Source organism: Melanostigma gelatinosum (genome assembly GCF_949748355.1).
Source record: "Melanostigma gelatinosum genome assembly, chromosome: 2".
In the NCBI taxonomy this organism is placed as follows: Eukaryota; Metazoa; Chordata; class Actinopteri; order Perciformes; family Zoarcidae; genus Melanostigma; species Melanostigma gelatinosum.
In genome coordinates this window covers 23269169-23296246 of record NC_136635.1, presented here as the reverse complement: position 1 = coordinate 23296246, position 27078 = coordinate 23269169, and the positions used below count along the sequence as shown (strand labels likewise).

Below are 27078 nucleotides of genomic sequence, written 5' to 3'. Positions count from 1 at the left end.
GCACCATTCCCTTCACACATGCATCTACAGGCTGATTCACCTTCTGAAGGGACATTTTGAATGTTCAGCAGACAGACGAACATTCCTTTGCTGTTTATGGTTATTATTATTCATAACATTATCTGTTATTTATTGCTCAAATTATGTTACGTTTTTCATACACATGAACATAAAATGAGACTTTAAAGTACAAATTATAATACATGAATCACTTATTTTCTGCCTCGCCTGGCCTTTCACCAGACAGTCAATCAAAAACCAGCGAGCACCGTCTGAATTAAAGCAAATGCATATTAAGTCATTTATCAAGTCTAAAAACCAACCACAAAATATGTTTTTTTTGCTGTTAAATATAAATATATCGGTCAATACGTCTGTCTTAGTCATCCAACTCACAGAATTATTAATACTTCTTGATATTTTACCGTTTCTGAATTTTAAAATGTCATTGTACAAAAATCAAATCAACATTCAAAGCCAGGTATTTAATTCTACAGGGATAAACTGAAGTACTGTTTCGTGTTAACTTCCAACCTGTTGATTTTTTTTGGGAAAGGTGTGAATATTATTATGGTAACTTTCCAAACTGCCTATAGGAGCCTGCATATCCTCGACCCCTCAGCCAATCAGCATCATATGCCAGTCCTCTTGTTGCATAAATAATACATACATTTTAGGTATAAAGACATATACCTATTACTCACAGCATATACACCTACATATATCCCAATCAAACACCTGTGGGCTTGTTGGGAGGAACAATAGTTAACTGTATGGTTTTAAATGATGCTGTTGATTGCTCTGGGCTGTGAAGACTCACTGCAGGCTGACCTGTGAAATAACATATACGTAATAAGGCGAGAGAAGGAGAGCAGACTATCAGAGTTTCCATCTGTTGACGCAAACTGACAAACATCAGAGGTTTCTTTGGTCGGTGTGACGATGAAGATTGCTGTGGGACGTACACGAGACGTATCTTAGGCTTTCTTGTAAGCAGGGCTGAAAACTATACATCCACTGTAAAAAATAATGCTTCATGTCCATTAAAAGCCAATGTGAGGAAATCTCAATGTGTAAATGAGAAAATCAGTTCGTACAAAAATGGAAACATGATTTAAATGTATTCAGTCTTTACAGATAAATGCATAAATGTGAACACAGCAGGGCTAAACAAAGTTCTATGACCTCCACTGAACATGAACTAAAATCAAGCTCTCTTAACGGTATAATGTGTGGAAAATATAGCACTAAAATTAAGGTCAAATTTCCCTTAGTGGGAAGGATCTTGTTTTTTATATTGACAGTATTGCACATCAAGATAAACTCCTTCTGTGAGAGTCAAAGAAGGAACCAAACACTTCACTATCACTACAGCTCTAGCTCACATAGCCCCATCACCTTCACAACTACTGTCAAAGTAACTACGGCAAAGAGACAACTGTTCCTTACACATTGAAGTTGATCGTAGCTATAAGAATTATTTGGCTGCTATTTTATAAAACCAGTAAACCTACCACCTTCATTACTTACGTATAGCCTCACAATTAACCATCATTTATAGTCATTGGACGATAAAACTTTATTGGCGCTCTAGTTGCTGGACAGAAATGAGCACTCTAAATGTGTCTGACCACAATCTAAGTCACACTTATTTCAAAAATGATCATTCAAGCCATCTAACAGGACAGCACTTACATCACTCTTGGGTCAAATAGCTACTGCAACTAAGTCTTAGCATTTGTTTCAATTCAATTTACCAGATGTTGGGTTGTATACCACATGAGGACAATTCGTGGAAGTAGTCAATCATCTTAAAGAGGGCTAAATTCATTTTCCTACTCTTTCCTGTCAGGTGTCACGTGACAAATCCATTTATGGCTCGAATTTGAATAAAAACTATTATAATATTTGCAAGTATTATTTGACTCAGGACGGATCTACAGTCAGTGAGTGCTGCTTAGTTTTCCATTTCACACTTTCTCTAACCCCCAGACACTTGTACAACTCAAAGCAGCCGTTTTCACTCTCACAGCAGTGACCATAATAACATTTTATCATCATCAATGTTGTTGTTGGCGTTAAAATACGAAAATCAGACGAGCTAGACTGCCTCCCGTCTTCTGTCAGTGCTTAATTCAAACTCTCAGGTTACACAAGACACACCACAACACACCAGGTCATTCTGTCTTACAATAATATTGCAACGTATAAATTAATACAAAAATAAAGGCAACTATTAACTGCTTGAATAAGTGAAGTCTGTCAGACTTGCTTGTCCCTTTCAGTGTTTGAATCAAACCCTGTTACTGTGGCTTTGTGTAAAAATAAAATACCTTGAAATGACCTGAATTTCCAAAGTAAAATGTGATTTCCTGTCCTCGCAGTGATGGTCAAACATAATACAGGCAGGGAACAGTCCGTGGCTTGGGACAGGAACCTCTTCCTGGGAGAAGCTGAGCTGATAATGGGAATAGGGACGCCATCCTTTTCTCTCTTCCCACCCTCCCATCGTCTGTTGTATGTGTCGCATCTCCTGTGTTGTGTATTTCAGTCTCTGCTTCACTTGCTGATGAGGAAACCTCCCATCCACCGTAACTTACAGGCGAACCAGCGCCGCAGAGGGCAGAAGTATTCAAAGTGGAACTGCTGGAATTCAGGTGTCTTGCGGATGTCTCTCAGGAAGGCAATGTCCAGGTCTGACTCGGTCAGCATGATGAGGAGCAGCAGCAGGGCGAACAGCAGTCCGATGGTAACCAGGAAGAGACGCAACACGCTCAGGATGAATTTGTTCAGCTCCTCCACGTCGCTCGGTGGTGACGGCCTGCTCCTGACCATACGCACTGCTCTCCTGCCGGAAGAAAACTCTGCCGCGTGCCCCTCCTTCGATGTGCCTGCCGCGGACTCCTGCCCATCGATGCTGCATGGAGCACCGTTGAGGTGACGCGCCAAGGGATTCTCCATCCCGTGTTCGGCCACCGGTGTGGGCAGCATGCTGTCTGAAGGGCTGTAGGCCTCGTCGGAGATGACTGCTGAGGTGCTGGCCTCGCCGCCGTCGACCAAGTGGCCCCGAGAAGACATGAAGGAATCGCCATGGGAGACGGAGCGTACGGGCGTGGAGTGAGCGCTGTCTCGAAGGGACTCCAGACCTGGAAACACACCACAGAGGAAGGCAGTCCGTAAGGGAGACATGTTTAATAACTGGGAGGTATTGTTGACACATTCACATTTAAAGAAAGATTCTGACATGACTTTCTTATACCTCAGACCTTATAAGACTCATGGGAAATGTAATCTGTTATGTCTACAAGTCATTGATGCAAACGTGTGACAATAAAGAACCTGACCCTGTCTTTTAAGCAATTAAAAGACAGGGTTAATTCTGTTCAGTTTGAGTTTCATTTGTCCTAAAGCAGAGATCTGCTCAGCCTCTTTGAGTTTTAACCTGGCTTACTGGGAGTATTTACGTACACTGTGCTATGTTGAACACTGTGGCAACAGGTGGTCAGCTTGCCATGACCTATGCTCATGAGACTGATCCCATCCTCCTGTCATGTAATCTATTTCTAAATTAAATCAACGGCAAAGACTCATAGGAGCATCTGTTCCTCAGCTCTCCCCCGATCCTCATGTTCATGTCAACTTCAAACGTTGATATCCATCGCGTTGGACTCAACATATTAAATAATTCCGGAAGTTGATGAAGTTTTGGAATCAGAGAAACAGCATCACCCTGAGATATCTGGCTCATTGTTCAGACGGTACTCTTAAAGAGAAAGTTGTCCAAATTGAATCCACAAGAACCACAAGAAGGCAGCACTCCATAATCCTGCATGACAAAAAGCAGCCCCGGCTTTTACCTGCACAGTTGGTTGGTGGGTTGCGGCCGTGGAGTTGGGGTGGGACAGCTAGTCTGGAAGGGGTCCTGGAGCTCTGTCCCGACCCAGGACCAGAGCCTGAGGTGGAAGAACCCCCAGGGAGGGCGGGAGAGAGCGGTCGGAGCCCGAGAGCCTTGCCCAAGATCCTGGGTCCCAGAGACAGCACGCGCACATTCACATCTCGATAGCAATGATTGACCATGCGCAACTGAACATTCACCTTGGTCTTGATCCGGATCAGACACTTCACCATGGTTCAAGGAGATCAACAAGCACCCGTCTAACCCAAACTGTGTTCCAACACACGTTTGCTGCTCTCCTTCTTTTTCTTTATCTCTGTCTGTACTTGAAACTGCCTCTCGTCTCTCCCTGCTGTCCGTCTTTGTCTCTGACTGCGCCTGGCTAGCTAAGCAGCCCTCCCTTCTCCACAGTACTGGCAGGCATGCTGACAGCGGTAGAAAAATAGAAAGACAGATGGAGAGTGAACGACAAAGCCCAGGAATGTGGCTCATTGGTGCCACGGTTCACCTCGTCCATTGCTGCGGTGGCACACATGGCATGGCCCCTGACAGCAGGAGCTATTTTCAGGCTGTGATATTGTTACCAGTGGAAATGCCAGCGCAGCGACAGGGCACCGGGACAAAACACAGGGGGTTTGTTTCAGTGTTGCAACAGTGGGTTTCAATGACAGAGCCGTCGCTCGATGTCGATGACAAGAGGGGGGCTCGTTTTACAAAAGGCCGTCTTCGTTGAAAACACTATGCTCTAAGTTTATTTATTTTTAGCGAGGCTTGTCAACGGAGAGCAAATTTACTCGCAATGACAGCATTGGCAAAAGGTTAATAGCTTGTTGGAGAAAAGACGGGTCAGTCATGCCCTTTATAGACTTTCTTGTGTCAAAATACTGCCGCAAGCCACTGGCTCCAGGAGCGTGTGTGTGTGTGTGTGTGTGTGTGTGGGTGTGTGTGTGTGTCTGTGTGTGTGTGTGTGTGTGTGTGTGTGTGTGTGTTTCAGAAAGAGCACGCCAAGAGAGAAAGGGCGAGATATCAAGGGAAGAGAATGACTGACACTCACACGTGGGGGATTGTTCACATGGAAAGGCTACATTGTCCAAACAGGATATGAGTGTATTCAAATTGTGTGAGCGCCTTAAGAAGGACCCCAGATGAATTGTGCAATGTGTAATCCACAACAGATCAAGTCACACACATGGACTAAGAAAGTGATTCCCAACCGAATTGTACCCGGGGGGTATGCAGTTGCCAGAGGTTTGTGGAGTAGCTCAAGTAATTAATGAATTAAGTTTTGGATTTTTTTTAAAGCCACATGTTGAGTCAAGTTGTAACACATGAACTCTAAGTACAGCAATTGAGAGAGCATTATCTATAAGTAACAAATAAACAATTATAGTCAGATAAAAGTAATTGATTGAAATAGCTAAAGTATTGGATAGATGGGTAAACGGTTTACGGTAACAAATGGTTGAAACAGTTGGGTAAAAGTAATAGTCGAATGATGAAACAGATAATTGTAATGGATAAATACCGGTAGTTGAAATGTCAATTCTTCCAGTAGTGCAACACTTCAATTGTATAAAAATCATTGTCCAACATTTGCTTGAATGAAATAGTATTTTAATAATCCCTTTTAAATAAATTAAAATGAAAGGATTTGTAATATGTTAGGTGTTGTTGGATGAAGTCGGGGGGTGCGTCTGGATAAAAGATTGGGAACCCCTGGACTAAGACTCACTGACCAACATCTGCTTCACACTGATGAGATGGTCTCATTCTCTCAGAGACTTTGAGGAGCCACAACTGTGACGTCCCATCAGCCACATTGTTTGTTTTATTTTAGTTTTTACTTTACAGTATTTCTCTGTTCTTTTGAGTGTGTGCTTTACCCTCCATGATAGAGATGTGCACAGCTCTCCGTCGGGTCCTTGGCACACTGGTCAAACGAGGGCCGTGGGTGATGGATGGACAACTCCTACTGGGCACCATGCCATGCCTGGACAAAAGCACACAACCACATGCGCACATCACATACATACAATGAATAAATCACTGTTAACCCACATTTAGGGCTGCAGCCAATATCTTCTTCAGATTTCATATTTTTAAGGATTCTGACCTGTGTATCTCAGGGGGGTCTCTCTTAATTTTGGCACTTTGTTCCATCACCTCTTTTGCAACCTTTCCACTGATAAAACATAAGAAAAAGAAAACCTGTCATGTGATTTATTAAAGACTAAATAGGACTGTTACACCGAAGGACATATATCATTTCCAAGGCTGTTTTTAATCAGTAAACACGTACTTACTTATACTTATGTGTACTTAATAGTCTTACTTAATAAGTTACCTGTATCTAAAGCGACTACCCTTGAAGAAGAGATTACTGCTGGACACAGTGCGGACTTGACTCGACTTCTCCAACCTGTGAGAAAAATGGAAAGAGGAAACATGATTTACATAATAATGACAAGCGTTACGTCCTCTCTGCACGTTTGTGTTGCAGGTCTTGTGACTCACTTGAAGAAGGACTGATTCTCGACGCCACACTTCCACAGGTGCTTACAGGCGTCGGGTGTGGGTGCAAAGTATGTCAGTATGATCTTCTTATCCTGTAACATGTCCAGCACAGTGACTCACACTTATATTATACGTTTATATAACTCATACTTCAACAAGACTCCATGTGGTGATTGTCAATGCAGTTTCATCATGTGAAGAGAACATGCATCGTCTTCTGTGTTCGTTTCACTGAGCTCTACAGGGCATGACGACGGATCAGTCAATGCACACAGACAGTGGCTTTACTTGGTCTTTTGTCTGCTAAAACCCATAGCTAGCACACCTTTTTGTCCAATATTTCCCATTTACATCACTATTAAGGACAGATCACATCATAGGCTACACAGTGGCAGTGCCCCATGCATAAAACAAAGCCACACTCATTCAACTTCCTGAGCTCCACAGGCTAGAAAAGGGAAGTTTTTAATAATGCATACACTCCTACCTCCGTCTGATTTGCATATATATGGAATGTCTTTGCTTCAAACTTGAGTTTGGTCACCTCCTCCCTGTGTTTGAGATACACAGACAGACAGACAGACGGAACAAAGGACAGACAGATAAGAGAGGGAAATGATGATGAATGGAAAAAGAAAATGACAAAGTGAGAAAGAGAAAGAAACAGCCACAAATAACAGAACATAGAGCGCGATGGAGGGAGGAAGACAGAAAGAAGGGATAGGCAGAAATGGATAAAGGTGGCAAAATATTTGGAGGCAAATTAATAAGGCCAACAGTGTTTCATTCTGGTGTTGAAAATCTCCACATATTGAATCCCATCACAGAACATGACAAGAATAAGGTGCAAGAGATTTTGAAAAATAAAGTACATTGTACATGAATAAAACAGTGTGCTGTAGTGTATTATGTGTGGCAGCCCCTCTGTTTGGTTCCTCTGCTGTGTCTCTTTCTATTTCCAGGGCTGCAGAGATTAATCAGTGGCATTGGTCACACCTGGGCCCAGCCTGCCCCATAGATAAAAGCTTGAGCAGCAGAATTCATTTGTTGGCAGATCTCCTCTCAGTCCTTTGTTTTTACAGCACAACACACGTGCAGCATGTTTTCATGCATCTACTGACTTTACAGATTCCTCCCATCAATTGATTTAACTGATATTGTTTTGCTTTTCAGTTGATAAATCACTTTATTTATGCGTCTCCTGCCAGGCTGTGATGTATGTCATCAAAAAATGTAGCATGCTATATCATGCTACATTTAAAAGTTATTTCTTGGTGTAAAGAAATCTTGTGCCTTCTGGCTTTTTGTTGGGACAGGACTGAGGTTTGCAATTAAAGACTGTCTGGCGTTATGATCTTTTGGGTTGCCTGTGTTGCTGAGTCTCTCCTTGTTTCTCTCCGTTATTCTAGTGGATTTAGTTTTTCTGTTTTTCTTGTTTTATTCATTCAGTGATACATGTTTAGTGTTTCCTGTTTGATTTTGTTATAAGCACCTCATGTGTCTGCCCGCCCTGATTAGTTTCACCTGTCCCTCGTTTACACCCTCCTTCCTTTGTGTGCTTCTCCTGTTTCACGGCTAGTTTGTCTTCTTACCTTGTGCTTTGAGCTGCAGCCTGTCTTTCCATGTGGTTTGATGTTCCCTGTGTTTTGGATTTACCTGCTATCTGCTAACTGCTTAGCACCATGCGCTGGTCTATATGGAGCATTTTAAATTGACTTTTTCTTGACACAAACAGCTACAAAGTCTTGCTTTAAAAAGTGAGCATGCACATGGCCTTTGATTTACATATGGTTGTTATCGAGCATCATGTGCAGTTTTAACTGTTCATCTTAACTCACCATTTGAGGAAATGGATCCTCCGGTTTCCTTGCAGCACAGTGAATCCAAAAGGAGTAAAAGCCAGAAAAGCTGGGTTGCCAGACACATCCTGACAGGCACATGAACCCATGTTTCTTTGTTATTTTAGAATCATAATTTTAAATCACAGTTAGATAATATTCCCTTGTCAATGTCCTACATTGATCAATGACACTTCAAGACAGTAGTATAACAATTCTACTTTGATTGACTTCAGTTTATCTCACATTTACTCAAAAAACATTAAAAAAATGACTCATTGCATCAAATTGCACATTGAGCTGAGATTCATGAAAAGCAAAAGGTCTTAATTCCAAAATACATTTGTCTTGTAAAAACCACCTTGCATGGATGAGGGTCCACTCCGTATGTCTCCAGCCTCTGAGCCTTCTGGAGGAAGTTAAGCTCTGACGTTTCAGGACTCTGTCCTCTGAGAAAAAAGAACAAAAACATCAGTTAATTGACTTCTGTCACAAACAACGGTCAACGCTTACTGTGTGTAACCATTATTCTATTTCATCATCATGTGATTCAAGGTTTGTGCAATTTTTTTAACAAATGAGCTGAAACCAACGTGTTTACTCTCTGTCAAACATCGCCCTCTCTAGTTTTGAAGTCCACCAGTATTGTGATGATTTTTCCCTAAAATGGTTTCAGGTACAACTTTAACCGTGGTGACGCTCAAGTATAGGGAGATGCATCTTGACTGTTCACAATTCTGTCAAACACAATGGAGGAAATCAGCGATAGAGGGCAGTGTAGGATCAAACCAGTGCCTCTGTTCTGGTGTGTGTGTGTGTGTGTGTGTGTGTGTGTGTGTGTGTGTGTGTGTGTGTGTGTGTGTGTGTGTGTGTGTGTGTGTGTGTGTGTGTGTGTGTGTGTGTGTGTGTGTTTGTGTGTAAAAAACGGAGAAAGAAAGAAGAAAGAAAAGATCAGAGAAAAATGGAAATGTTCTACTCACAAATAGGGTTGATTCAAGTGAATTATCAGCGAGTAAATCACACTAAGGTTGCACAGTACACACTATTATTATTCTATATGAGCACAGGTTAAGCTCATATCTGAGCACTGGAATGTGTATGTACTTCCGCAAATTTAAAAAGTCAAGCCAACCTCTTGCCGTAGGCTACACAGGCTAGCATCCTTTTACAACATCACCATTGTTCGTGGATTAGCAACCAGAGCTGCTTAACCTGATGATGCAGTAGCACTCGCACACCAAAAGTGTCTCACACTATGTAGAAGAATGAGTGGGGATCGTGACATCCCCACCTCAGACCTGTCCAGCACACTGGCAAAATTCTGTGAACTGTTCCCAAACTCTTTGAACTATCGGCACCACCAAGGGGAACAAATCCAAATTCAGCAGGCCATTAATGGTTGCCTGAGCACTGGCGTCTGGCCACTGTTTGCCTGAGGCAGGGCCCCTCAAAACTGGGGGATTGTAGGAAGCGCTCTGCTGGATGTTGCAGACTGTTGATGTTGCAGACTGTCGCCGGGCTTGAGTAGAAGTCAGAGAGTGTACTGAATCTGTAAATGAAAATGTCGGTGCCTTGTTTTGCAGAGGTGAGTGGGCAAGTCTATAGAGCCTGCATGAAGGCTGTATAGAGGGGTCTGGCAGGAGCGTGTTTGGTTATTACCAATTATGAAATTTAAATAATAGATATCAATAAAATTAGTATCATCAATAGGATTATTAACACATATTAACAATCACCCTGCAATCAGGGACCAATAACCAAACTGTGGATTTGGTCTTAAAATTGGTGTTTACTCAAAAGGTCAACAGTCAAAGTACTATTCCACATTCAGAGTGAACAGTGAAGGGTTGAATCTGAGCGCTGACTAACAGCTGTCATCACAACACATATGCACAAAATAATCACAGAAAACTGCTCTTTAAAACTATAACAGAGTTTATTTATCTTCAACAATACTGATCAAAAATCAACAATAACAATCAAGAAACATCTGTTATACAATTACAAGTGGGGAGTATATGTGTGTGTGAATGTGTGTGTGTGTGTGTGTGTGTTTGTAAGAGGGGGAGGAGAGAGAAAAAGAGAGAGCAAGACGGCGGACGTGGTCACCTCGTGGTTACGTCATGTAAGACTTAACAATGACGGTCTCGATTATTTAACGGGGCAATAAGACACAATGGGGGACGCGCTTACACGCCACGTGTATGAAATAAGCGTAACAGCGTATATATGTGTATGTGAGTGTGTGTACGTGTGTGTGGGTTAGTTAGAAAACAGCGAATGTTGACTTGAAGAAACCGGGGATTCCGTGATCTTCCTTCTGGAGGTTAAAGTGGCGGAGCACGGGGCAAGTTATCCATTTTCCTTCCAGGATCCAAGTGTGTTCTTGAACACAAAACAGTCTGTTGTTCGGCCAGCGAAGTTAGGACTATTACTTCGGGTTTTCTCTTCAAATGCATCAACGTTGCTTCACCCCCTCTTAGCAACGTGAGTCGCATGGGCGGCGCAGGGTAAAGGTATGCGCCGGTCTATACAGCCTGTGACATCACGGCTGTGTCACAGGGACTCCCTGGGGTTCCCGTGGCCCTCGTCGAATGAGGCACCAGTGTTGTGGTTTGAACCAAATCTCATGCTTTGGTGAGATTTTCATGCCTGTTTGTGGTTGGCGCGACGTCACAATCCAGGCTTTCAAAATGACATGCAGGCCCCTCTCTTTGTTTCAACCACATAGTGAAGTCCCATCACAGGTGTGTATTATTGCCAATGCTTGTATTCCTCTGATTTCACATGTTTTTATGAACCATCTTAAATCCTGAATGTTAATGTTTCTGTGTAAGGCTGAACACCCACGGACATCCTCTTTGTTTGTTTTTACACATCCCCTGGTAACCCCATTCAACGTCACAACGGTCTGACTTGTGAGTAATTCCTTCAGACAAAGTCTGTGGAAATGCAGACGTATGGAAAGTGTGCATAAAAAGCTCAAAATATCCGCTCTCTATGATTTGTCAGTGGGACAGCCCTAAGCCCTCATGACCATTACGGCGACGTGCCTCAAAGTCTGTGAGTCAGAGAGTGTGAACATTGGGATTGGGCCATGGACAAGTGTCACCTTACATCAGCTCAGTCTTGTGGATGTCAGCGATCCGCCGCTCCAACTTCTCCGAGTGCTTGGGGAAGAACTGGAACTTGGAGCTGTAGCCGTCAGGGTGTTTCCCGGGGTCGTGGTCGCCAATTTCAGCTGGAAAATTTGAAGAAAAAAAAGGTTTTTGATGATGACTTTTTAATCCACTTATTTAACTTTAAATGAAATTGCCATGACCAAACGTCATGGCTGACACTAGCTGCAAGTACCAGAAGTCGTCAATTCAAAGTAAAAACAACAAATTCAGATTTCCAAGGTCTCCATCAGAATGAGGCTTCACCCTTTGGAACACGCTCTGCTTGCACATTTGCACACACCCACACAGTACATAGTAAAGTACATATTGTATATGGAAGAATGCAAATGCACACAAACACAGCTGGAAAGTGTTTATCAACAAGCCAGGGTCCTATGGGAATCCTAAAGTCTACAGTAGGTCACAAACATAAATAATATGTGTCATATGCGCCAGACAAACCTCTGTCAGAGGAAATACGGTAATATATTTAGAGCTGTAGTCTGGGGTGAGTTTTATAACACGACGACCACAACTGTGGAAGTTCTGGGTAGACAACAATGTAATTAAAGCTCGTAATTTCCCATCAAAACAATGATTGAGATATAACATCTAACTGCCTCAAATGCACCAATTAGAAGACCCCATTGGCTTTCTGGTCAATATCGTAAAGACTGCCTCGTGGGAGGATATTTGTGATGTTGGATAGTTTGACTCTATATGACAACTCCCTATTTTGTCGTACCTTGTAATATGTAGGCAGCCAACAGAGCAGCATCGGATGTCTTGCACAGGAGGCGACCATGGTAGAGATCCCTCTTAACCTGCAGGAAGACGAGATATCTGTGGAGTGGAACACAGAGAAACTGATGTGGGTCATTATTAAGATAAGCCCGATATCGAAGGTCCTCCTCATGTAAACGCACATGGTGGATGTTTACAAGTTAAAAGTAAGGTGTCCCTTGAAGCAGCATGGGTGTCAACAACATTGTTAGAAGAAGAAACCTTGAGAATTCTAAAAAAAATTTAAATGAAATGTTTTTAAACAAAGAGACTGATATAATGACAGCTTAAGAGGCAGATGGCCTGTGTTTCCTCGTCTCCTTTAGATGCGATGTCTGTAGTTATTACAGATACGCTGCAGTACCTGTTAGCCCTACACGGTGAAATGTAAAATAAATGCAGTTAGCAACAACTCCATTACTCCAGGGCCCCTTCACAACCAATTTACAATTAGCCTATAACCTAGAAAAAAATGAATTAATCTAAGATTGGCAATCCAAAATTGCCTGGATGATTAGACGCGGCACATGAATAAACCAACCTGAAGGCAGAACTGGAGGGAGGCATATCATTTGGAGAATTGACAACGATCTAAGATATGATTGCTGTTTTGCACTGAAGTCCACTGGGAGAGGCTGAATCTTCTGATCTTGTCAACAACATTCAGATATCACTCATATGTCAATTTTCCCGCTCAATTCCGCCTGTGATTCGGCTTCTCTCCAAGCAGCGAAGCAATAAATAGTATAGCGATACTAAGTACAGCCGGGATGTGTTATTGAGCCTTTCTTACATCCTGCCACCACCTTGTACAATTATATACAGTATAAAGACAGTGTAAAGCATGTCTATGCTTATCCACCATGCATTTGTGTGTCTGTGAGAGCTTCCAGTCACAACAGATGGAGGGTGGAGGAGCTGTCCCTTGCCGGCACTCCAGCTCAATCAAGAAGAGCTGGATTGCAAATAAGAGATTCCACTGCTTGGCAACCAGTCGAGGGATGTGATTTACAGGGATCCGTGCGCGCCGTAGCGCTGTGGCTCACTCCTCACAGCAGTTTGTTCAGCTGTCAAGGATGCCACACACAGTACAGTGGTGGCGAGGAGCTTCATGACGTGGCAGCTTACTGTATAAAAAAGAGAAAACGCAAATCCCCCTGCACACAGACTCACTGTTGAGCTTTGGATATTGTGGTTTTACTTTTGTACCTGCGTCATTTATTGCATTCATGGTACATTTATACTTCACCCAATTATGAAGAAGGCAAACTGAAAACACATTTTCCATTAAAATCTGTTTTAATTTCAGTTTTCAATCAATAATAACAATGGTTACAGTATTGATGTATTGATCCAATTCTCAGTTAAGACAAAGGCATTATTCTTGAAAATCTCTATGAAGCTGCTGTTCATCTATGTTTAAATGATCTTAAAGATGGCTGCACAGGCCTTAACACAGTAAGATATCAGAATACTTTTGATCGGATTTTATGAGACCGATTAAAAGAAAGACAGAGATAAAAACACTCCCTTTGGTTTAATAAAACCAGCCCAAAGCGTGGGATTTTTTAATGCTGCTGAACTGAGGTTTGCTCTCTGTCAGCATTTGTACACCGTGGTTATGACTTCTAAAAATAGAGTTGTATGGTGTGGTTGTCCCTAGTTGAATGTAATTAGATTTGTATGCCACCTGTCAGACATCACTTTTTCCACATTATTGTTAATACCACCAGTGAGGTCAAACAGAACCAAGAGCTGTTATGAACAATCTGAAAAAATGATGTGAGAAGCGTTTCCAAGGATGTTCTGGTTGTCTGTGGAAAGGTTCGTAAAAATATGTTGATGTCATTCACCTGTTTCACAAAACTGTGCTTACGCAAGCTCTGATTTGTAGCATGAGATCATTTCATCCTTTGTTCATTTTGAGAGAATAATTCAACAATAATTCAGCAAGATGCCATACTTGTGATCCATAAGTACACAGAAGCCCTTTAGGATGTAACAATGTTAAAGGAGAGCAATGCTAAATCAGTGGAGTACACGTTTGAAGACGTCGCTCAATCCTACTGCTATTTATACAATTTGCTTGTATTACATGATTACTGGAGTAGAAATGTCACAACTGTCACTTTTAAAACTCAATCAGTGGAAGACAAACGGAGACATGAGAGGCACGTTTTATTTCCGTCCATCCCTCAACCCCCAACCCCCCATCTGCAGCCCATCAAGCTATCTTGAAATCTTACCTGGTGATTTCCTCTTTTAGGGCAGCGGGGTCAGGCGGGTAAAACTTGACACGCAAACACATGGTGAATGGAGGCTGGGCTGGAGAGAAAGACAAATATTTAAAATCTATTGTCATGTTTCTCATGTTGTTGCCATGTTTGGTGTGTTCTTCTTTTTCTTTTATAATTAGCACATATTTCGTCATTCAGTACTTACATTTAATTTGTTTGGCAATTGACTTTGTAAACTCCAACCAATGCTGAAAGAGAGAGAAAGAGAGGTGACGACCTGCGCTTTGGACACTGAATGCTTGGCGTCTAAACTGTCAGTCTGAATTGCTCAGCAGCTGAACATGATGACTTCTAATCTATAGCTGGAAGGCACATTAGAATAACTCTCATCTCCTTGCCTTCTGTTTATTTAGACCCCTTACAACACAGTCTCCACGCAGTCAGTGAGATGATGACACGCTGACAGTAATGGAGCACTGCGTTCACAATACAGTCACTGTAAAACACAAAGATGAATGGAAATGAACACCATTCTTCAAATGTCTCTCAGCTAAAATGCAAAGAGAAAGTCCAAAGTGGATCCCATATTCCAGCCCTGGAAGCATTTGCACTCCCATCCATCGTTCAAAAGTACAACGATTAACAAATACTCGGTCCAAGCACTGCAAATTCACCGAGGACTATGTTAATGTCTAGTGATTGATATTCATCTCAATCAAAGGTGGTTGGCCTTCGGCCAGTTTGCATAATTGACCAGCAGACCTCCATACCTGTCCTGAATATTTATGTAGAGGAGAAGAAAAGACTCATTCGATCAGTAAGGACCGGCATTCTTACCTACATTTACTAAAGCATCCGTCTCTCCCTGAGAGACTTAATTGATCTACAGACTCTAAAAGGTAGAGTAGAGATCGTCAAGACTGACTGTGACAATGTGACCACAGAGGGTTTCTTATCCTTGCATCAGCTTCACAGGGTTTCCTTGGTCCTTTGAAGATTTACATTTGAAGTGTTAAATAAATCGCTGTATTACCTTTGACAGCAGAACATGTTTTTTTACGAGCTCAGGGATTTGCTCTGCAAACTTGGGTGAACTAGTTTTTGAGGGGACAAATGACTCAAAATCATTCCAGCTATTTCAGAATGACACGAGTGAGAAGAGAGGAAGATAGAGAGAATTGAAATGAAAGAAAGGAAGAAAGATGACAGAGAGAAGAAGGTGAGACTGAACATTCAACGGAATTTAATCCAACTGAAATGTGGTTGGGTTTATTATTACAAACTAATACTTACCCTCTGCTTGTCTGGGTCAACATATCTAATACCAAAGTAGTCTTTCTCCAGCAGGTTGAGATGGTGGCAGATAACGTCGAACAGGTACTGTCCCTTGGCATCCCGCTGAAAGAGAAATAATATGGGAAAAGTCACATAATGAACCCCAATCAATGGTGCATATACTGTTACTGTATGCCAACAATGCCCAGACGAAGCAGCAAATAACATCACACATTTAGACCCCTGAGACGCCAGAGAAGCCACCAGAAAGTGTTTTAATATTTAACTACCCTCAAGAGACATACTGTATGAGGGCTATCAAATATTCATATTGAGGCAGCAGCCACCTGTGAAAGCTTTGAGAGATTTCTGCTGCAGAAAAGGACCTGGAGAAACAGTGAGACAATGTGTGGGCAAAGGACAGGAAGGAGAGGAAGCCCCCGTCCTGCAATGCAGTGTGAAAACCTGACCCTTTTTGTATCTTTTGTATCATTTAAGAACCTGGAAATACAAAGTTTATTTTAGAATAACTAAGAAAATAAGCTGTTCGACTCCCCAAGTTTAGATGAACAGAATGGTGTTGATCAGGTGTGAAAGGGAGTAGGAAAGGAAACAGGCCTGCTATCCGGCAGTGTCAGCGGGGCCATTGCATAAAGCTGCATCTGCCCTAAGAGACATATTAAAAACATATTCTAATTAAGTCTTTATTTAGATTTAACTGCAACAATAAGGTGCAGGCAAACAAGGCTGCCACTCCATGCATAACAAAACCAGCCATTGGATTATATACAAACATCACTAACATAACTTTGGGACACGAACACCGGTCTACCACACTGGTCTCTTGGTTGAAAGTCCTGTATTTTCTTCACCCATCCACCTCCTCGCCTCCCTTCCCTCCCGGCTTGCGTGACTTTTTTCAGTCTTCTACGTCATCATACTCCCAGAGCACTTTCTCTGGGTGTCTAATGACTCGGATGGGAATGAAAACGGACTGTTATCCTGCACAAGCTGTTCGGAGTAAATTTATGGTCAAGTTCAGCCCCTTTTGGAGCTTATATTGTAGAAACTTAAGTCACTGATATCGACACAGACACAGATTTCTCCAACTGTTCTACGTTCACTGTCCATATCTAGCTATCCTTCCTGCAGTGGCAAAGGACGCTCTAAAATATCCTACAGTACCCTTCAGAGGAGACACTGTGTGACACAAAACTGCACAGTCAGAAAGTCAACGGCAGATATATGAGAACGGAAGAGGAAAAGAGAAGAGAAAGACAAAACCAAATGAAGAGAGGGAGAAAACAGAGGGGGGGAGGGCGAGAACAAGCCAGGCCAGTTGACAGTGAATAATCTGTCTCAATGGAGCATGCCACAGCACAGCAATCAAAAAGAGAGGACAGGAAAACATTGAAGGAGTCATGTATGAACCATTTCCAATCCCTGATGAGACATATCATTCAAGACAATGTGAGAATCTCTCTGCTGAAGCCTGTTCACACTTCTGTTTGACTCAATATCAGATCAAAGGGCAGATTTTGCAGCTGCAAAGTCACCTTTCCCAGTCAATATAGCATGCACTGAGGAATTTACTGCTTAAATCGACATTTACATGTATTTGTGTTCAACACAGCCACTGACTGAGCTCAGTTTTTACTCGTGACTCTCTGTACGTTTATGCCTTTTTTGTGCCTTTGTGCCCCTGTGAATTTTAGTTGCGTCTTTTTGTTGCTGGCTCGAAAAAAGTGTTTTGCGTTCTGACTGAACACGGTCTTGTTGACAACATTACATATGAATGAATGAATGAATGAATGAATGAATGAATGAATTTTATTTATATAGCGCTTTTCACAGACAGTACTATCACAAAGTGCTTAACAGAGCAGACATTTAAAAGCATAAAAAACACAATGTGACCCTACGGTCAATAAATTACATACACAGAGTGAATAAAAAATGTTAAAGAATAAAATAAAAATAAAATAAAAATGTAAAACAAATGTTAAGAGCAGGTCTAGGACATGGGTTTACTTTTACACAAACGCCAGCCTAAACAGGTGGGTTTTGAGCTGGCTTTTAAAAGTATCCACAGTATCTGCGAGGCGTAGAGTTGCAGGCAGAGCATTCCAGAGCCTCGGGGCCACTGCCTCAAAGGCTCGGTCACCACGGGTCTTAAATCGTGTGCGTGGGACTGACAGAAGACCTAGAGCATTTGACCTGAGAGTGCGGGCGGGTGAATAGGGGCGAAGTAGATCAGCTACATAAGTCGGAGCCTGACCATGAAGTGCTCTGTAAGTGATGGTGAGAATTTTGAAGTGTATCCGAGATGCTACAGGAAGCCAGTGGAGAGATCGGAGTACGGGGGTGATGTGAGACCGTCGGTTTGTCCTGGTGAGTAATCTGGCGGCAGCATTTTGGATGACCTGCAGACGGTTAAGAGCAGATACACTGAGTGATGTAAAAAGTGAGTTGCAGTAGTCAATGCGAGAGGAGATAAATGTGTGTATGATCATTTCTAATTCAGGCGTTGATAATACAGATCTCAGTTTACTGATATTTCTTAGATGGAAGAAACATGACCTGGACAGCTGCTTAACATGAGGGTCAAATGACATGGAGCGATCAAAGAAAATCCCAAGATTGCGCAGGTTGCAATGGGAAGCAGAGGAGAGAGGACTAATAATCTGCCTGATCATGGGGACAAACTCCTCTGGAGCAATAACTAGGACCTCCGTCTTAGAGTCGTTGAGTTGCAGGCAGTTTTCTGCCGTCCAGTCTCTGATGGCATTGACACAGTCCAGGAGCCTAGTTAATGTGAATGCCTCGCTGGGTTTGAATGACAGATGAAGTTGGATGTCGTCTGCATATAAGTGATAGGACACATTATAGCTTTTTATGATCGGTCCCAAAGGTAACAGATAAAGTGAAAATAACAGAGGCCCCAGAACCGAGCCCTGCGGTACACCACAAGACAGTGGAGAGGTAATATATCACACTGTATCTGCTTGTGTCAGCACTTCATTGAAAGCTACAGTATATCACCCATATTAAATAAAATATTAAAGTCCAAGATGTGACAAAAATGACACCAAAATATTTGTAGAAAATGTCGTGCATAAATGACAAAATGATAATCCTGCATAAAGATTTGAACAGTGATTAAAGAGATTATGTTACATGGAAGCACACAAACGAAGCATCAAGGAGGTATAAGCTTGAGTTCAGTCAACCCACAACAAAGCACAACCCAACCTAAACCTATCAGGTCTCCTTGTGTCAAGCTAAGCACTTGCCAGACCTTTCCCAGGATGCACCAGGATGACCCTCCATCTCCTCTGTCAGTGTGTCTGTATGTCACTGTCACCACTTACACCCTGACTCACCAGGACAGGCCTGCTGACTGGCCCAGCAGCAAAAATAGAAACACACACTTCAATGTGCAGTCGCGCACAAGGAGTCTCCATCCATCTTGCTCTATTATAAATGGCTTTGGAACACCTGTGAAACCTCTAGCTCCACAACATTTTCAGAGCATTTTCTGTGTGTGTGTGTGTGCTTGTGTGAGGTTCTTGATGATACACATCCAAGTTCGTGGTTATGAAACAAGAACAGAGAAGCGGTGCGATTCATCTGAGTCCAACACTTCAGCAAATAGATGAAAAGGATGAAAAGAATGAAGAATTCTGAACTCTTCGGCGAAAACGTCCTTACTCAAAAGAAACAGTGCAATCACACACACTTTCTACGCTGGATTTATCAGCTGTTACAAACAGATTTAGAATGGTACGACTTAATAAAGAGCTTCTGATCTGGAGTCTTGTAGTGTGCGTTGCAATGAGTGCAGCGCAGGTAATCCTATTGTCCCTGGTAATTTACCTAACTGCACTCTGATGCAGTTTGTAACGATGAGATCGAACCGCACTCTAACATTGCTCCGTGCTCATTGTCTGGCTCGACTGAAGAGCATTATAATAAAGCAGCAGTCTCTCTTGCCTGTAGGCAGCTGACCAAACACTTATAATGTGCATTAGGTGTTGTGTTGCATGCTGATGAGCCACACTGAACTTCAGTGAGCTGACTGAGGCTCCACTGGGACACAAAGGTGGACTCTGAGCCAGAAACATTATTGATCTGAAGTTAAGTGTTCTTCAACATCCTTATGAGATTTAAACCCAGAGCCAAGCTGGTGTCTGCAGAGAGGAAATATACTTTATGTTGCTAGTTAAAGCATTGTTTTATTGTTTTGGAGTAGATCAACTGCAGATCTTTTATGCGGTTTGTGGTCATGTGATTTCAGTGTAGTAATTGATTTCCTCACAGTATTCTCTCCCTTAGGACAGGATGTTATTGCTGTGGGGGAAATAATTAGATCCATGCTATCCGAGGATTAAACCCCTTTTATTGCCAAAACAAAAGGGAATAAAATAACCTGCTATTGAGATATATGGCTATAAAGTGAGAACGAATACAACAGGCTTTTCAGTGGGAGTGACTTGTGTTTATACACAACGCATGGACTTTACATGATAGAATGCAGAGTGAGAAAATTCTTTTTAATACACCCCACTGTGTAAATCTGTAAACTGTAACAACTCATACATGTAAACATGTAATCCATCACTGGGTGTCTTGCATAAATCTTGACATTTTAGAAAAGCAAGTGTTAGAGTTTTGTTACGTTGGGACTTCACCATGTGGTTGTACGATGAAGTGTGAGACAAATGAAAATAAAAGAGGAGACATTCCAACTCTCACAGACTCTTATTGGCTTGAGGTGGTGACTGAAATAATACGTGGATACAAGCAGCCAACATGGCCTTCCTTTGTAGGGTGTCTTGAGCTCACCCTTAAAGTCCAAGTGAAACAGCAGTTAGAGCATCTTAAGCTCCTGTACTGTTACGTATTCCCCAGTGAAACACAATATTTGAGCCATGTACAGTTACAAGAGTGATTTAAATCACATCCTTTGCATTTGATTGAACCGCTGAAAAGTGGGCGGGGCTAGAATGCAGCATGATACAGAGCTACAGAGGACTGTGGCTCCACACACACCTCTGTTGTTGCAGAAAGTTGCAGATTGATTACAAGAAGAAAAGATTGGTTGTATTTTGATATAGAAATATGAAGAAATGCATTTAGTTTTTTAATATTTTATTAAATAGCTGCACAATATGACCAGGGATGTGATCTAAAAGGGTTCAGGAGGCAATTTTCATTTCATCTCAAATTGAACCAAAGGATGAGGAGCTTGGGTAGCTTTGCAGCTCCTTCACACAGGAAGGCTCCAGTTGAGATGTTTGGGCATTCCTCCTGATACATCCCTGTGAAGTTCAACAACACAAAGATCCAGATCAAGCACAGGAGACGCTTGAGAGATTATACATCCCATGTGATTGACATGGACATCTGCCACTGCAACGCAGTCTGTATAATACTAGTCCTGGCCAAATGAAGAACGGAATAGACACTGAAATAGTTGTAAAGGTACTTGCCAGTAGAAACAGCAGTTGTTAGGCATGTGCAGGTATAAAAGTTATACCGGAGTCAGTAGAGATTTGTGTGCACTACACATGCCCATATTCATGTATTTAATATGTTTCTCTTGAGAAATGTGATGTTAAAGTAATGATATTGGGGTGCAATGACCAGCCGTGATATTAGCCACAGTGACTCATGGGGAAATGAGATTAGTGCAGGCCTGTCAGTGGGAGAGGAAAGTATTAAACAAGCAGAGGCCCGTAAGTGCTTTATGGAAGCACGCATAGCGTCTCATCACAGCTAATAAAAGTGATAAACGGGGAGATGGAAATAAGACTGGGGCCAAATGATCACTGCGGCCCTCAGTGGAGCAGCAGCACGCCGCTCTCTGGGCCTGGACAAGCCTTGCGTCAGATTAATTATTGAGAGGGGTTCCATATCAGCTTGGGCAACACCACATCAATAAATAATGGTGTCATTTTAAACTAGTGGATGGAAATTGCAACAGCTAAGCGCATGGTCCTGAAATGCTTCTGCTTCTGCGATAGCGTCTGGTAACACTGGTGTTCAATGGTGTTTTCTTTTAGCTCTGAGCTCCTGGCTAGCAGGTGATTAAGTCGACAAATTATTTATGGCGGTCTTAAACAACGGCTGCTTCTTTGGGGCTCAACTGCAGTGTTGGTCGTTGGCATATCCCAGCGCCTCACTGCATGATCTTTATGCTGATTTTCACCGTTCTCAAAGTCACTGCCTCCGAGGCTGCGAGCAGCAAAGCTTGTAAATGGCTAACTATAATCTGATGATATGGTAATGTGTCGGCTACTTTCCATACACTGGAGAGCAGGCACAGAAGTGCAAGACCGTAGCGGAGGCCCCTGTCAGTCAACAGCTGAACGGTGTTTGAGGATTTACACTCAACAGGCCTTCCCTGACAATCTAATAGAAACAATGAATCAGTTATATTGTTTTGCCACAATGCCATCTGCAGACAGATCATTATTCAGTGTTTTGCAGGAATGTTGTGCACACATTTTTCTTCTCTACAAAGTAATGAACAGAAGGAACCCAATAACTTGGTGATGAATCGTAGTAGCATGGACTTGAGTAACTTGTTGATGTTCCCAACAGGCTGGTTCCAATGGGTCTCTCTCAGTGTTGACATAGAAGAGCTGAAATGAATGAACAAATTTGCAGAACGTGCAGGCAAATTCTCTTTATGAATGGGATGTTGTTTTCGCTTACATTTTATTTTAAGAATAATTAAGTGACAACTCAGCAGAACAGTTTGTGTTTCACACATAAATGCATCGTCGAGTTATACTGTTTTCAAAAACGTAAAAATGAAACCCTTGGTACTGGTTATCCTCTGAGGATGACTCATACCACTGCTTATCACTCCTCTCCACGCAACGTCCACAAACTGGATGAGATTGGATCTTTATTTGGCTGCACAGCCATTACTTTACATTTGGCTGTATGCTGGTGATTCATTATTGCTTCACACACTTATTTAAATTGCTCAGGATATATTATTATTTAACCTCAACATAACTCAGGAAACAACTCTGGGAGTGATATAATACCGTAAGAATGTCCGTTTTATGTGCCTGGGCCTTCCCACGGTAAATGCTTTAACATTTTAGTTTACTTTCAAGGGAAGTACTTTAACGCCTCTTGAGCAGAAATGAAATGCATACATATTTTAATAAAACATTTCTCTGCACTTTAGATTGCAACGATTGCCGTCACATTGGGAGTGCGATTCCAGCTCTGACAATCAAAGTTGTGCACAAAGCTTGCAGATAATAGTTTCTTTCAGGAATAGATATTTTGGGAAATATGCTTTCATTAACGTTCTTGCTGAGAGTCAGATGAGAAGATTGATACCACTTTCATGTCCGTGCGTTATTAAGCCTGGCGGTGATTAGCTTAGTTTAGCTTAGCATTAAGACTAGAAGCAGGGGTAAGGAAATGGATTGGTCATCATCAGTAAGCTGAGTGTTGGTCAACATTTGAATTATGGACAGAGCCAGGCTGCCAGGCTCCTGCTTCAGTCTTCACGCTGCAGGCTAATCTACCTCCATACATAGCACACAGTTATGAGAGCGATATCTATTCATTTCTAATTCTTTGCAAGAAAATCCATATTTTTGATTACTAACAAATTGACCAACTACTTTAAACCTTACTGTTGTTTAAAATACCTCTTCAAACAATACACTATTCAGTGTAAAACACCTCTACATAGCACTTTTAAGTTCACTCACATGCCCCTAAAAACCCCATTAGCTGCAAGACGGAAAGACAGCGATCCTCTTAAAAAGATGTTCACTGTCAGTAGGCTGTCATCTTATTGCCCTTGGTCTCAGCAACGCTGGGGCTGCGTTCACAATCAGTGCTCAGTTGTGTAAATCCCTTCCTGTTTAGACAGCGAGTTAGGCTCCCAGGGGCTCTATTAAAGAGATGCCACAGCGGAGAAGTGGCCCTGGGGCAACCATACTTTGAGTGCTTTTGAGGCTTTTGGAGAGGAAAGCTGAAGAGAGAGCGGCATTGTACTTGTACGGAAAATAAAGCAATAAAATGGAAATGGAAGGTCAGCGGAAGAGGAAAATAATAAAGGAAAGGTGAACAAATAATAAAGTAAAAGAGAGCAACAGTACAAAAGAAAGACAACAGCGTGTCTTGTTGTCCCAGTTGAGAAGTCGCTCAGGCTTTTGTGCAGGAAGAGGGCAGTGACGTGCACGACAAAAGAAGAAGCCAAACCACTGAGCACTTGTTCTCTCCGTCCTTCCTTTAACCCGCCACCTCCAGAGACTGAGCAGGCCACTTACAAAAAGTCCTCGCAGAGTCTGAAAGCTTCAGGTATCGCGCTATAGCAGTCTTCAATCTGGATCACAATTTCTACATTTTTTCAACCTGGATTATTTCATCTTTGCTTTGGGTGCTTTGGATGTAAACAACACATGAGTACCACTTTCAACACAAACAATTGCCAGTCATATCCAACTGTAGGCCATTGGGCAGCAAGAAGCTTAGTCTTGTGTATTGTCGCCAGACTAATCATCCATGTCATGTACACAGACATACAGTTGCAAGGTGCTTGCTCATGTAGCTGTTGGCAAACTAAGACTAAGCTACGATCCAGGGCTCATTGTAAGATAAACAAAAAGCATTAGTTTATGATGTGAACACATTTTGAGGAAGCAGCTACAAACAAACCCTCAGCGTGTTTCACTTCGACGTCAATAACTATGAAATACCAAACAAACCAGGATCATGTTTCAAAGTCAAGTGGGAGTGCAGCTGAATGTTTGCTCTCTGTCGACAAAGGTAAGAGCTGGTGCCTTGTCTGGATTTCAAAGAAACTGCAGCAATGCACATTTTGCATGTCAGCTGTATTTGAGAGAAAATGGTACATAACAGTTTGTCATCAAGCAATTCCCTCCAGCAGAGACAAGACACTGGAAACGTTTTGACGTTTTAAATATAATTCAAAGATATTAACTTGTTTCTTTCTTATTACATTCATCAGTCTTCAAGCTTCAAGGGCAGGAAAGGTCTCGTTCTGTGAAATCGTAAAGTATAATTTCAAGTATATCACAAATCAGCAGTGATGTCATTGTCAGTGGAGTGGAGACTCAGGCCTCAGGAGATTACTGATGGATGATTTGTCTCACATTGAACTATTAGTGTCATTCTGAAATGAGCCTTTTAAGAAATGAGGGGACACTCTAAATTGGATCCACTAAAGTGTGCCAAAAATCTGGAACATTGCTCCTGATCACAGGAGACGTTCTGCAAATAGAAATGTGATGTTCTCCACGCTTTCATTAGTCTGAGGTATTCTGCATGAAACCTTACTTTAGTCAGCAATTCATATGGGCTGTTGATCCAGTAGAATAACATCATACCATACCATATTATGTCATTGTATCAACTGTGTTCCTTCGAATGCAGTTTAAGCATCACGGCAAGCATTATCTATATGTCGAGATGTACAGATTAAAACCTTTGGATTAGTATTAAAAAGTAATGTTACACCAAGAAAAGTTTCAGTATCATTAAAATATGTTTGCGTCCCTAATATTTGAGGAGATAAACAAAGCTCTGTTCTTGGTTAAAAAAGACAAAGAGTCTAGCACTGTTAGCAGTTCTGGTAAAATGTTTCCCCATCTTAATTTAGAATGTGAGCATACATTTTGTACCTGATGATAGTGTTCGATGAAAAGTCAAGTTATTGCAAGTTATTGACTGCCTGAACCAAATTTCAGGGCAGCCAGACGGAGCCCTGCTGCTACCACGATTGGCAATGGATTGGCCATGAATACGCATTAACAGGACACATTCATCTAACTTTTGACCTGATCGCACAGCCAAAGACACTGAGGAGGAGGAAGGTCTTGCTGCTGGATAATACGGTTCTTTCTGCAGCATATATTATTCAGGACACCAACAACTTGTGCACTTGGCTGGCCCAAGAGGAGCGAGAGAGAAACACACCACAGGAGAGGAGAACGAGGCAGGTGGAAAAAATATACAGAATAAAGCATTACAATGCAGAAAATCTCTATTTGATCATTATTTGGTTTGTGGATGAGAGGTCACTTCAATATTTCCAAGAAACTCTTTTGCAAACTTGTCACTATTGTGCCATCGGTTATTGGTTATTTTTCAAATAAGTAGTTTAAGTGTTGAGTTGCTGAATGCCCAGAGGTCACTTTACCCAACAACTACTCAGTTTACTAGGCCCTATAATGGCAGTCCGTTAAAGAGATTAACTCAAGGAGCGCTGCTAATACCTAGGTGTTATTACATGCCTGAGCGACCTGTGAAAAGGTAAGCGATAAGATTCACTGCGCGAGATGGTAGTGAGAATCAGTGAGAGAACAAACAAAAGAAGGAAAGAAAATGCATCTAAAAGATTTAACATGACCACAAGACACAGCTTCATACTGTAATTTGTAAAAAAAAGAAGAAAAAACTCATGTATTTCTCTCTGGAAAGACCTTGGTAGCACTCTAAGCAGTGCCTTAGGACTGGACTGTAACAAAAGACTTGGCGCTCTGATACCGCACACAGCGGTTCGTTCTGTAATAAGTGCTAACAGCCGATACTGTTGCCCTTAGCGAGCAGACAGCAGGTCAAACGTGTTACTGATCACGGTCCACGATAGAAGGAGGCGTCCTGCATCTGCTGCGCTAGCATCCAGACAAGGAGTCGGAAGGACGCTGTTGTGTTTCAGAGCTCACACACGTACGTGCACAAGTTTCATCATTATCTTATTTCATCAAAGTACCAGATGGTATTAATCAATACTCTGCTTTTCTACGTGTAAAGAATGAAGAACACAGACATCCGTCAGTATCAGTCATTCCTCCTGTCCTCTGGCCTCCTGTCTGCTTTGTCTTAGCCAGCAGAGAAGTTTGCAAAAAATAGAGATTTTGTCCGACGGTTCATGCTGTGCTTGTGTAGACATAGCGATGGTGGCTGATTGAATTAGGTTTCACGTTTACAGATGCGTTGACAAAGTATTGGCTTTTTACAAATATAATACGAGCGTAGTTGCCGTCATCCTTCACTTCACCTGTTTCACTTAACCACAGCAGCCTATCTGCTCGCGCTTTGTGTGTGTGTTTGTGTCCATGTGTGTGTAGATGGAGAAGCACAGCACAACAGAGAGAGCAGAGCAAATGTGCACTGCAGTGTGATAATAAATAATGTCAAAACATTAAAACATATTAATAAAAGCACCAGTAATGTCATGGCTAATCAATACTCCAGTAATTTAGCACCAGGGCCCATTTAATGCCGGGTTTCGGAACGCATCCCTTCAGATAATGTAAAACGCGAATGGGTCACGCCAGAGCCACTGTCCGTTCTGGCGCTAGGAAGATATA

At 42.0% G+C, this 27078-nt stretch overlaps 1 protein-coding gene across 3 annotated transcripts in view; it reads right to left on the bottom strand.

Annotated features, from left to right (window-relative positions):
• Positions 1-983: 983 nt before the first annotated feature.
• Positions 984-27078, bottom strand: part of LOC306790542 (FERM domain-containing protein 5-like) — a gene marked incomplete at its 5' end in the record, with an annotated part of 44210 nt that continues 18115 nt past the window's right edge. The window contains 13 exons of one of the 3 annotated variants that reach the window (XM_079286895.1): positions 984-3146; positions 5779-5885; positions 6009-6077; positions 6240-6314; positions 6410-6501; positions 6897-6960; positions 8248-8336; positions 8606-8696; positions 11365-11488; positions 12154-12251; positions 14438-14516; positions 14634-14676; positions 15722-15826. In XM_079286895.1, the coding sequence (XP_079143021.1) occupies positions 2560-3146; positions 5779-5885; positions 6009-6077; positions 6240-6314; positions 6410-6501; positions 6897-6960; positions 8248-8336; positions 8606-8696; positions 11365-11488; positions 12154-12251; positions 14438-14516; positions 14634-14676; positions 15722-15826 (1623 nt within the window). In that variant the 3' untranslated portion in view covers positions 984-2559. The remainder of the gene's footprint in view (positions 3147-5778; positions 5886-6008; positions 6078-6239; positions 6315-6409; positions 6502-6896; positions 6961-8247; positions 8337-8605; positions 8697-11364; positions 11489-12153; positions 12252-14437; positions 14517-14633; positions 14677-15721; positions 15827-27078) is intronic. The other 2 variants (XM_079286896.1, XM_079286897.1) reach the window with 2 other exon arrangements.